Genomic DNA, 11442 nt, shown 5'->3' with positions numbered 1-11442 from the left:
GATATTAGCGTTCACACAAAAAAAAACAACTACATTCGAAAAAGCTTTTTGCTCTTGACAAAAGACTTCCTATCTTCAAAAAAACCTCCAACAAAGCATGAGAGCATAGGTGTCAAGGCGGGGTCCCGGAGGGCCGCCGTCGCGCACGTTTCCCGAGTGTCCCCGTCGCAACGCGCCCGATTCAAATGAGCAGCTCGCCGGCGCGCGCTGCGCAAGCCCGACGTTGAACCCGTTCATTTGAATCGGGCGCGTTGCGACGGGGACACTCGGAAAACGTGCGCGACGGCGGCCCCCCGGGACCCCGCCTTGACACCGATGCATTAGAAGATAAACAAGACAAGGATGCCAGTATCCTTTTGTGAGCGTTTTGTCTTTCAGTTGGACGGTCAACGTCGACTTTTGCGGACATTTGGGGCTCTCGGTGAAGCGATGCCACCATCTGCGGTTGGATTTGTGTCTTTCACGCCTGACGTCTGCTCATTTTCCTCTCCGCATATCCTCATCGGCCCTTTTCCTCGTTTTCTGTCCATCGGCGGGTGCGCCCCGTCGTCTGGTCCCCGCTTTCTTTCCGCGTCCGTGTCGGCTCATCGTCGCGACGCCGCCCTGGTCCCCTTGCCCGTATGCGGCGCTGAGGGATTGTAGCTTGCCTTTTTCTGCCGCCGCTTACTTTTGTGTGCGCGCCAATGCCCCTCTCAAGTACGACCGACGTGTGCTGGAGGGTTGTTGTTTTTTTTTTGTTGTTGTTTTGTTTTGGGAGGACGGGGTTGAGCATCGGTGCGCCTCCCTTGAAAAGGTTTGTTGTCATCGCAATCAGACCAAAGCAAAGTGCGTTGTGGAAGAATGACGTCTTTGGAATGTACTCGGGCCGTCCTTTTGCCGCCGGCTGACATGAAACGGTCAACCCGCACGCGGCATTTTCCGATGGGACCGATCCTTATCCGCCCGTCGCTGTCGCCGGCTTTTGTTTAGAGTCCACGACGAGGCTCGTGTTTCGCCGGCAAAACAAGTTGCCGGATTTCCAAAAAAGGGAACCGCAACGTGACGTGCGTTTTGAAGGAGCCGTCGACGGCGACGCATCGGACGGGGGCTTGCGGGAGCCCATGAAATCTTCTCCGATTTGATCCGCGGCGGGTTAGGCGTTTTTTTTCTGTCCGAAGCGCGCCGTCCGTGCTCGCCGAGCTCTCCCTTGCCAAAAGCGAGGGATTTTATTTGTCACGCGCGGCCGTCATCCTTTTGTCTTTTCGCCACTTTCCTCTTCCGCCCGAGTCGCAGATTTTTTCCTCGGAGGTTCGGGAGCAGCGCACCCCATCGCCCGCTGACGCGAATCCACGCTGAAAGTCAGCGGCAGTTAAAGGCCAGAGATGATTTTCGTCCCCGACTTTCCGCGTTGGGCTGTTGTCGGAGATTGAGGAGACGAGGGCACTTTGGGTGACTGGTGTCTGAAGAAGCGGCGAGCTCCTCTCGCTCCTTCAACCCTTTCAAGTCGGCCGAGGCAAAAACAGACAATTCGCCGCCTTCCCTTGAAGCGACACTCAATGAATATCAAAGAGCGTAGCGAGTACAAAAAAAACACACCAAAAAGTCAAATTCAAGTCTCGGAGAAGTGAAGATGGAAATGGCTCCGAATCATATGGCCTTTGACATGAGGCGCTTCTTTTGTGCGTGTGTGCGTGTGTCCAGATATCTTTGAACAGATTTTTGGCCAAGTGAGCAGCTGTCAAACAGACTTTGTTTGCTCTTTTGGTGAACCGAGGCTTTGGCTCAACCTGGAAAGGCTTTGAGACATTCTCGCCGCAGGAGTGCATCCTTGCTACGCCGGGGGGGGGGGGGGAGAAAAAGTGCGCTGGTGTCTCTGATCTCCTCGGCTATCCCCCGCAGACCAGGTTTTCATCCACGAAGCAAAAGAAAAGATTGCAGAGTTCTTCAAAGGCAGCCGAGAAGATGCGCGAGCCGCTCATTCATATCGCATGCGCACGATCGGCGCCGGACGAGATGTCGGGGAATGCGCATTTCTCAAGATTTACTTTGGCGCTCGGTCGACGCAGACGGATGGGCAAATATTGTCCTTGATAGCAAACTGCGTTTGCCTCCCGGAAAGGACGAGGAGAAAACGCCGTCTTTGTCCAACGGGAAGTCGCATCTTCTGCCCAGCGATGTCTCGTGGGACGCCAGCGCCGCATATGTCTGTTTATCCGTGTCTTTTTCGGAATTTGAGATCTTTCTCACAAAGATGAAACACACCCGCCGGCCCGAGTCCGCGACGGTGCAAATCGTGACCGCGGCGAACGACTCGATTCATCGGCAAAAGGGCTTTTTTTTTTTTTGCAACCGGTGGAAGCTAAGTGCGAAAACGGTCTGGCGCCCAAACAGATTGCGGCACGATTGGCACTCGCTGTTCTTTCTCGTCTTCGCGCTCGCTTATCTTTCTTATCAGCAAACAATCACAGCGTGGATGTGAGCTGCTCTTTTTAGCCGCGCGCCTAACCAGCGCCGATGTATCGACCGATCCGGTGGCGTTTTTTGTTTTCTGAAGCGATGCTCAAAATACATTTTGGGCCACACCTTTGGCCAATAGCAAGATGACCCGCAGGGGGGGCCTTGACATCCGCGTCATTACTCCCCCGTCACAGGCTGAAGCCGCCCGTGACTCTGACCGGCATCGGCGATTCTAAAAATGAAAGGATGGAGGAAGACTTCTTAGTGGGCTCGAAGCCGAGCCGCAAACACTTGCATATTTCATTCCATTTTGCATTCCTGAGAGGTGCGGGAGCCAAATATTTGTCGGCAATTTCAGACATCATCCCGCAAGTTGAGCCGAAGCCGGCCCGGTGCTTTGGCTCCCGTGGCAAATGGACGATCCCCGCCCAGAATGACAAGCCAGCGTAGTGGTCATCTCTGATCCCACATTTCTCATGAAGCCCCCCCCCCCCCACCCCCACCTCTCTTCGCACAGGGGAGGAAGGGACTCCAAAAGATAGCCAGCGGTCACTCTCTAATCGGTTCCTTCGTTACTCCACATCCCCCGCTCGGAGCGCAGAGCCGGGCCTTGGGAATGGGGCCTCGCTTTGCTCTGCCGTGCCGGGTTGGTACGCGCGTGCGGGATGAGGGGGGGCCTTGATAGGCCAACGCGCAGGACGAGGCCTCTCGCTCCGCGGTCGCACGGAGTCGGCGACCGCGCTGTCTGCGATGACCCCGGGGCAGATGCAAAGCGAGGGAGCTCACCTTCCGCTTCTGGCCGTTTGGAAACATTCCAAAAGAAAGAGGAGCCTTTGCGGGCCTTTCCCCGTCCGATCCGCTTTCCGGATCCGTTTCGAATCGGGCCCCGGCGCCACCGGGCGATCCCTTGCGCGACTCCGCACCTGACACGGGCGGCGGCGGCGGCCGTCACTTGCCGAAAAATACCCCTTGACATTTGCAACGCGACACGAGACGGGTCGACATCGTGTCATCCTCCCCCCCCCCCCCCCAAATGTTCTCGGAGCGAGCCGAGGTTTGGCAAGTCCAAATACCGGGCCGGATTTCGCCGAGTTCAAAGGAAGAGCAAAGCTTGCCATCTTCAGCCCCTCCTCACATCCTCCATGGCGGGACGACAAAGGATGAGGCGGCAGCCGCTCGGCATTCCGCGCGGACGACTTGCGCAAAGACGTCGGGACCCGCAGCGAGGGGGGGGGGGTCTTTTTCTGTCTGCCTTTTGTTTTGAAGTCCCCACATTCATCTGCGCGCGGGGGGCTCGAGCGCCTTCAAAGCAAACGAGGCCGCTCACGTCGACTCGTGACGGACACGCTGGCCTTTGATGCCCGTCGTCGCTCGGGAGGGAAGCGCCGTCTCCGGAGACGCGCGAGTCCTCATATGAAGTCTGACGACGCGGGAGACGCGATGCTTCCGTGACACGGATACTTTGCCGAAGCCTCGACGTTTCGGACCGACCGTTTGACACGAGACGGGATGCTTTTGGCGTGACCGTCGCCGCTCGGATCGAAGCCCGGAGCGTCTCCCGTTACCGTAGTAACCGGGAAACAATGACAAAGAGGCGCGGCCCTGATCTCGCAAGAAAACGGGCGCGCCGGACTCCCTTCGGCCTCACCCGACCGCCGCTCGCTTACTCGGTCTAGACACCGAAGGCTCCGTTCGGAGGGAACGCCGGTCGCCGTGGATACCGCGTACTCGCCATCAAAGTCTTCAACGCCGCCTCAGAAAAGCGACGCCAAGCGTCCATAAGAAATGCGCCGCCTCCAGATGGACGGCGCGCACGGCCCATCGGTTCCCCGCGGGCGAGTCGATCCGTGCCGGACGTACTCTCGACATACCGCAAAGTTACATTGACATCGATGCGTGTTTATGCGCGGCGATGATGGCGTCGCGCGTGGTCAACGAGCGCAAAAACAAGCCGAAGATTGCTCACGCAGACCAAAGTCCGACGTTTCCTCCCCGAAACAAATTGCGGCTCTTTTGTGCGCTTGTGTAAATAATGCGCCGCTTCCCAACGGCGGCCGCGTTTCCATGTCAATGGATGGCCGGTGTCCTCCGGATGCCCCCCAGCGGGGAAGCTCCAGCTTGAAGGTACAGGTGGCGATCAAAGGGGGGGGGTGGGGGTGTCTCCTATTTGCATGGCCGCGAGCAGACGCGAGTCAAAGGGACAAAGAAGGAAATGACTCGAGCCGGAGTCAAAGGGGCGGCGCGCTCGCCACCTCCGCCGCAACCCCGAAACCACCACCGCGATGGTTGGTTCACTCTATGCGTGAGGGTCGCAACAACGACGACGTCTGCTCAAAGTGGCCGCGCTCCGAGAAGGGGCGGCGGATCCGATCGGCCGTTCCGTGCCGCGTACCTTCCCCGATGACTTTTGCGTTTCTGCTCGGGCCGCTCGGCGGCCTTCAAGTTGAGGGAGACGCGGCGCCATCCGCACGCCCCCGCCGCTACAGTATTTGGTTGTTAGCTTGTTGTCTGGCCAAACAAAGGATTCTTTCATCCTTTCTTATTCGCTGCAGGCAGGCGTACCCTGGAGACGTGGCGGACTCCTCCTCGCTGTTTTCTTTTCAACTTTCTACCTGAAATCATGGCCGCTGAAGACGGGGGAGGAAAAAGGGGGGGCGCTCTTCAAGTGGCATTTGGGCTTCGGGGCCGGGATGTTTGCATTTAGTCCAGCTGCGCCGACGGCGAGGGAGCGAAATGTATTCGTAAGCGACGGCGCTTCGGCCACGGCTCATTGGAGAGAGAGCCTTGTCCGGCGCCGTCGTTTTGGCCCGCTCCCATTTCCATCCGCGTCGTTGTCGTCGCAAGCCGTCCATTAGAAAATGGCTTCGTTCTGCCCGATTGTTATTTTCCGATGCGGCCATGTCTCGTCTCTTTCAAAAGGGGAAACTTCTGTCGCGGGGCTGAACCTGGCTGGGGTGACATCTGAACACCCTCCCCCCCCCCTCTCCCGGACACGATTCACACCTCTTTATCCTCTAAAACGCTTCACGTGCAAGGATAAATTGTAAAATGCGCGGGCAATTTTTTTTTCACGGGGTTTCGTGTTCCGTCCCCCACAAAGGACCCAAACCAAACTGTCCTTTTCACATCATGCGCGCGCGCGCAGAAACTGCTCGTCCGACCCGTCTCGTCCAAAAGCAAATACTTGTCGTATCCGAGTGCGAGAAGCGTGATTTGAGAAAATTGGGCGTGGGCCCTTGGAGGATGGCTTCCCGCTTCAGTTTTGAACACAAACGCCCCTCTAATGCCGCCCTTTCAATATTGAAAGTGGAACCGCGGCATCCGCGTCCCATGTAGAGGAAAGGGCGCGGAAGGGACACGCTTGATCTTATTTCCTCCGCGGCTCCAGTCGGAATGGCCGACATCTCCGTACGAGGGACGGGACGGCGGCACGCGAGACGCGAAGGTCTTCGGCGTCGTCCGTCGGAACGCTTGTTTTGTTCGGCCGCTCGAAAGGCTTCCCCCGAGCGAGCGAGTGAGTATCTGCGAATGGAAATGCGGCGCGGTATTTGGCGGAACGGGCGCGGCCGTCGGAAAAGCAGGGCGTGTCCCGTCCGGCTCCGGAAACGGAAGCCGGACGTGGGGGCCTCGGTTAAAGGTCGGCGCGATCGCAGCTCAGAGTCACCGACGCGAGCCGGTGCAATTTCCTCGCCGTTGCCCTCGCGCCGGGGCCCCCTTCCGGCACCGCCTCGGCAGTTGTCGGGGCGCTCCGTCATCGGCTTCCGTGGCCGCTCGAGGGCCCCGCTCCACCTCCGCCGGCGGTGCCCGTCCATTTTCGTTTTGGATTCAAAAGGCCTTTCCTCCGAAGAATTCCACCCGTTTGTCTCAAAGAGAAACCTTGTCCTGAATGCGGACGATGTCGACCGGCGCGGAGTGAAAGGAAGGACTCCTTTTTGGCCGCGCAAGGCTCGCAAAGGCGTCCTTCGCGCCGGGCCGCTCGGAGGATCGGCGACTTCGGAGTCACCGCGAGGGAGAAAAGGCGAATTCCGCTCACCCTTGTGAGATGGCGGCTGACAAACTTTTGTTTCCCGCCTCAGATGCAAATTAAAGAAGCAGATTGGATTTGAATAAGGGTCAGCCAGTCTGAGTGAGAAAGGACATCGAGCGGATGGGATTTTTTCCAAATCCGATTGACTCCGCGCTTTGGTGCCGCAGCTGCGTTACCGAAGCGTCCGTCCAATCGTCGCGTGAATAAAAGAACAAATGAAAGACCTTATCATCAATTTCAGCCCGTCGTCCGAATTAAACGTCTTGCCCCTCGCCTCAGATAAGACTTTTAATTTGGAATAAATGGAAGCGACATTCGCTCCATTTTCTGCGCTCTCATTCGACGCTGTGATAACCTTTTTTTTGAATGGAGTTCACAGGAGTTGCGTTGGTCTCTCGATGCAAGGGCGCACCCCAGTTTTGGATCGATGCGGACTTCAGCCACAATAAGAGACCATCGTTAAATCGACCGACAGTGGCGGTCGACCAAAAAAAAGGAAAGCATTGCCTTGACCGGCACTTTTGGATGAGATTTTGCCAAACATTGCCAACCGAGACTGCTCTTGCCGTCTTTGACCGAGGCAAATATGAGAAGCTTTAGCCTTGTTCCCGAGACGTTTGCCAAAGCGTAAAAAGGAGCGCCATTCGGGGAAGTCCAGCGCGGTCCTGGTGAGGTTTGGGGCTCTCTTGGCTTGGCCTGGGTGTGGCCCGCCCCCTGGGTGTGGCCCGCCCCCTGGGTGTGGCCCGCCCCCGTGGGTGTGGCTACGGCGAGCCGGCCTCCTCATCCACCTGCTCCCGCCCCGCCTCTCTCCAGTCACTCGGGAGTGGGCAACTTTTGGTCGAGAGTTCCCCCCCCCCTACGCCTCGCCTCGCCGCGCGTCTGCACCTCGAGTCTGCGCGTCCACCTCGGGGGACTTTGCTCCACGCCGCTTGCTTTCCAGCCCACCCGGAGATGCGCGGATGGCGCCGCTCGCCTTTCTTTCGGCCACCTTTTCAGTCTGGAAGCGTTGAACGTTGTCAGTCGGCGAGGACGCACGCGCGCGGGGACTCTCGACTCGGACGCGGAAGAGCTCGACATTTGGGGCTTTTGTTTCAGCGAGCGGCCGCGCCGGCTCTGAAGTTGGGCCGTTGCCGTCGACGCCGCGCTCGCCAGCCAGGTACAGGTAGGTGATCGTCGCTCGCCGTTGTTTGTGTCCTTTTCCCTGCCCGAACGCCATTCGGAGCGCCGCGACTTCGCTGGCGTTTGACCGCCTTTTGTATGTCCACTATTTGAAACGTGGGCCAAATAGTGCGGCGGCTCCCTGCCGCTCGACCACCGACTCGATGCCGACATGAAACGCCGGACCGAAGAAGCTTTTCACTTGAACTTGAGATCCGACCCCCCCGGACCGTAGCCAAGGCTGCCCGCCAGTCCGTCACACGCGCGCTCGTTCTTGCACATTTTTCAGGCGATCGTAAAGGAATACGCCCGCCTCGTCAAGCTGCGAAGGAATTCCAGAGATGGCTTTGTTTGAATTCAATGTGCGGGCATCGCCAATTATCGGTCGCCTCCGCGGCCGAACGCTGCGCCCGAAATTCGACCGGTGGCGAATGCGTTCCGATGTGTCCAATACGGAGCGGTTGACCTTGGCACGCAGTGAATGGATTCGCTGGAATCGAGCGTCTTCTCGCCTCTTTTTGGTTTGCTCTCTCTCTCGGTGCCTTGTTTGATTTCATCTGCCGGAGTGAAGCGCTCGGCTTCGCTCTCGGAATCAACAGCTGGCTCCTTAACCCGTTGGCGGTCCGAAGCGGGACCCTCAACGGCCGCTTTTGCTCATAAATCCACTCCGGCAAAGCCGTTTTGGTCTTTTCAGACTTTTGAAAAGTGGACATCGCAATTGGACGGGGTTCAGTCATGACGTATGGGGGAATTGGTTTTTTTCTTTCAATCTTTTCAATTCATCTGACGTCGCAGCTCAACGCGCTTACGTTTTTTCTTCGTGTGCCCATCCTCAATTCTTTTTCCAATCCGGTCCACTTTATTGATGGAGCACATTTGAAAAACAATACAGTGAGCAAATGAGAAAAAAAAAAACCCCAATCAACAAGTTGTTGGTTTTTAATCTGACGGGCTCAATTTTGTTCCCGCAGTTTTTTTCTTTCTCACCTTTGGGGATTACATCTGCGATCGCGCGCGACCGCAAGCGGATCGGCCATGCAGCTGCGCGGTCTGTGGACGGCCGGCAGCGTCCTGGCGCTGTGCAGCTTTGCTGCGGGGAGCCCGATGAGCAACGAGCCGCCGGCTGCGCCTCGCGTCTTCGTCTCCTTCAAAGGTAAGACCCCGTCACGTTTCATTGCAATGATTGATTTTCTTTGTCTTTTTTTTTTTTTCCCCCGCGGACTGCGGAGCATTCTCGTCGTAGTGGTTCGACAGAGCCGATTCATTCCGGCACGGGCTCGGTAGCCCGTTTGCGGTGGCCCCGCCATTGCGAGGCGACGGGTCGGGACCCCGGCACGCTCGGCGGTGTGGGAATCCGATAGTTTCCCACCTTCATCCGTAGCCACGGAGGGCGTTTTTCTTTGGCTTTCATCGTCTCGGACGCTCGCTTGTTTTCCACTTCCGCCAAGGCGAAAACTCTCCGTCGGCGCTCGTTGTCCATTGAAATAAAAGGCCAAATTCGCCACCGGCCGAGCAGGATGCGCGGCGGGCGCGGACGAGGGCGGCCCTAAAACGGCTTTGATTGATTTTTGGGGTAAGAAGAGGCACCGCGCGTCGTTCTCGATCCCTCCTCTCGTTTCAAAAGAGCACGTCGCGGCCACCGTTTTAAATCGGGGGAAAGCGCGCCGGCCTCGTTCATACCTTTCGCTCGCTCGACTTGCAGCGCATCTCTCCGGACGGAAGCAAAAAAGACATTTCGGGCTCCCGTCGCCCTCATTTCAGCTCATCGAATGCAGACCGTATCCAACGGCCTTTGCGGCCGTTCCCTGTGCAACGATGACGTGCGAGAACTCGTCGGCCGCCACGTGATCCGTCCCCGTCCGGCTTTGTGCCTCGGAGGCCGTCCGGATGAGGTGAGGTGGATTCTGCGGGGGTCTGCAGATCAAGCCTTTGATTAGCATCGAGAGAAAAGCCGAGGAGGCCGGCGGCGGCGGCGGCGCCGCCCCTGTTCGCTTTGCTTTCCATTTCCCGGCGCTCCCTCCAACAAGTTGACTTAATTAAGTGGACCGGCGGCACGCTTTGTTGTCAAAGTCGTTTTCCTTCTTCAATCGGGAAGGATTTCGCACGTCGCTGAGCGCATCCAGAGGGCGGCCTTTTTCCTTTTCCATTTCAAATATCATTTTCGTTCGCTTTTTGCACACAGCTTGTATTTGTATTTTGGGCGGGCGGGGCTGTGGTGTATTTGTGTGCCTTCTTTTCTCTCGCTGATCCGTAGAAAGCAACATTTCATCGGATGCTTTAGAATTGGCGCATCCCTGACGCATGCGAGATGATTGGCGGTCCGAGGCGGGCGCCGCTTCTCTTTGATTTTGCTTTTAAAAAAAAAAGAGAGAGCGAGAGCGAGGCTGGAGCGTCTCGCCTACCTGCTTGTGTTTGGCTCTCCGGTCGATGTGAATGTCGGCGTCTACCGAAGCCGCCGGTCTCGGGGGAATGCGCCCCCCCTCCGTTCAATATCGTGACTCGGTCTCCTTTAATTGCTTTTTGAGCTTCCGACGATGCGTTACCGCGTGCCGTTTGGCCAGATGCCGCGACCCTTGGACATTTTTGTATTTGCTTCTTTTTATGAAGCCTTGAACGGCTGCGTTCAAACAACACCCCCGCCGTCAACTGACGCGCCGGCTAGAAATGCGGTCGACGGCATCAGATGTCTCGAAGACGTCCTCCGCTCGGTTTTGAGAATGGACGTTTAAAACTTCAGCGCCGGTAAACCGAGGAGAAAGGATAGCGAGAAGCCTGCCGGTTTCGGCAGGAAAGGTGTCATCGGTGTCAGATGAGAAAGCTGTTTTCAATGAGGGAGGTGAAACAAATCTAGCCCCGGGGAATCATTTTCAGATTAGTTGAGACGAGACGAATCCGCAACGAGACGTGCTGTATTTTAGGAAGGGAGTCAACGCGGAACTTCCAAAAAAAACAAAAACTTTCCGGGAATACTCAAATACAATGAGCACGCTCCATTCTGCTAACGTCAAGAAGCGCATCGCTCGCCTCGGGGACGAAACCTCCTCTGTCCCGATTTGCTAAATGCAACACGAAGAATCATTTTTCCGCAAAAATAATAACCTTGTTCGGTCCACACGTGCGTGCGTGTGTGTGTTGGGGGGGCCTAAAAACACTCCCGCTAGCACTTTAGCTTTTCTTAAGAGCCATTCTATGGGCTAATTAGGAGCAAACAAGAAGATCAACCGGCCGACTTGCAACGAGCGAGGCCCGGGGCCGACCGACGGTGGCGTGAAGAAGCGCACCCGATCCCGCTAATACTCAAACGCCGAACGTAAAACCGTGCCCGAGTCGAGGCGCTTTTCCTCCTGAGACTGTCAACGCGGCCGAATCATTTGGTCAAGAGCTTCCACCGTGCATCGGTCTGGAGCGGGACAGCGTAAACGCGGAAGGAGTTTCCGAGAGTACCACGACTCGAGCCAGGCGTCGTACCTTTGTGACTCAAATCCGATTAGACGTCGGCTCAAGTTGCCCGTTTTTTTTTCCCCCCTCGGGCGCCGCGCTCTAAAGAGCCTAAAAACAGCCCCTTTTCGGGCTGCCCATGTTTTCCAAAGTATTGAGCCATCGCTACTTTTGGCTGGCGCGATCTCTCGGCAGATTTGAGCGCACGCATTCGCTTGCGCGTATCCGAGGCCGAAGCCGAGTCCGCGGCGACGGCTCTCGTCCGCGGTGACGGCTCTCGTTCGCGGACCTCCGTCTCGCCGGGGTGACGGAGGCTTCTCGACATCTGCGCAAAATCTCCGCGGTCGCTTCCGCATCGGAGCGTTCTCCCGGAAGCGGAATTG

At 57.1% G+C, this 11442-nt stretch overlaps 1 protein-coding gene across 8 annotated transcripts in view; it reads left to right on the top strand.

Moving 5' to 3' along the window:
• The first annotated feature begins 343 nt into the window (after window positions 1-343).
• The window catches only part of sema3fb (sema domain, immunoglobulin domain (Ig), short basic domain, secreted, (semaphorin) 3Fb), a 35836-nt gene continuing 24737 nt past the window's right edge, over window positions 344-11442 (top strand). For 7 of the 8 annotated variants that reach the window (XM_086118477.1, XM_086118475.1, XM_086118474.1 and 4 more), the window contains exon 1: window positions 344-8774. In XM_086118477.1, coding sequence (XP_085974603.1) covers window positions 8657-8774 — 118 coding nt within the window. In that variant the 5' untranslated portion in view covers window positions 344-8656. The remainder of the gene's footprint in view (window positions 8775-11442) is intronic. The other variant, XM_086118467.1, reaches the window with a different exon arrangement.

Source organism: Hippocampus guttulatus, chromosome 8 (genome assembly GCF_054856545.1).
Source record: "Hippocampus guttulatus isolate MCC_2025c chromosome 8, RoL_Hgut_1.0, whole genome shotgun sequence".
Lineage (NCBI taxonomy): Eukaryota > Metazoa > Chordata > Actinopteri > Syngnathiformes > Syngnathidae > Hippocampus > Hippocampus guttulatus.
This window is presented reverse-complemented; position numbering and strand designations above follow the sequence as displayed.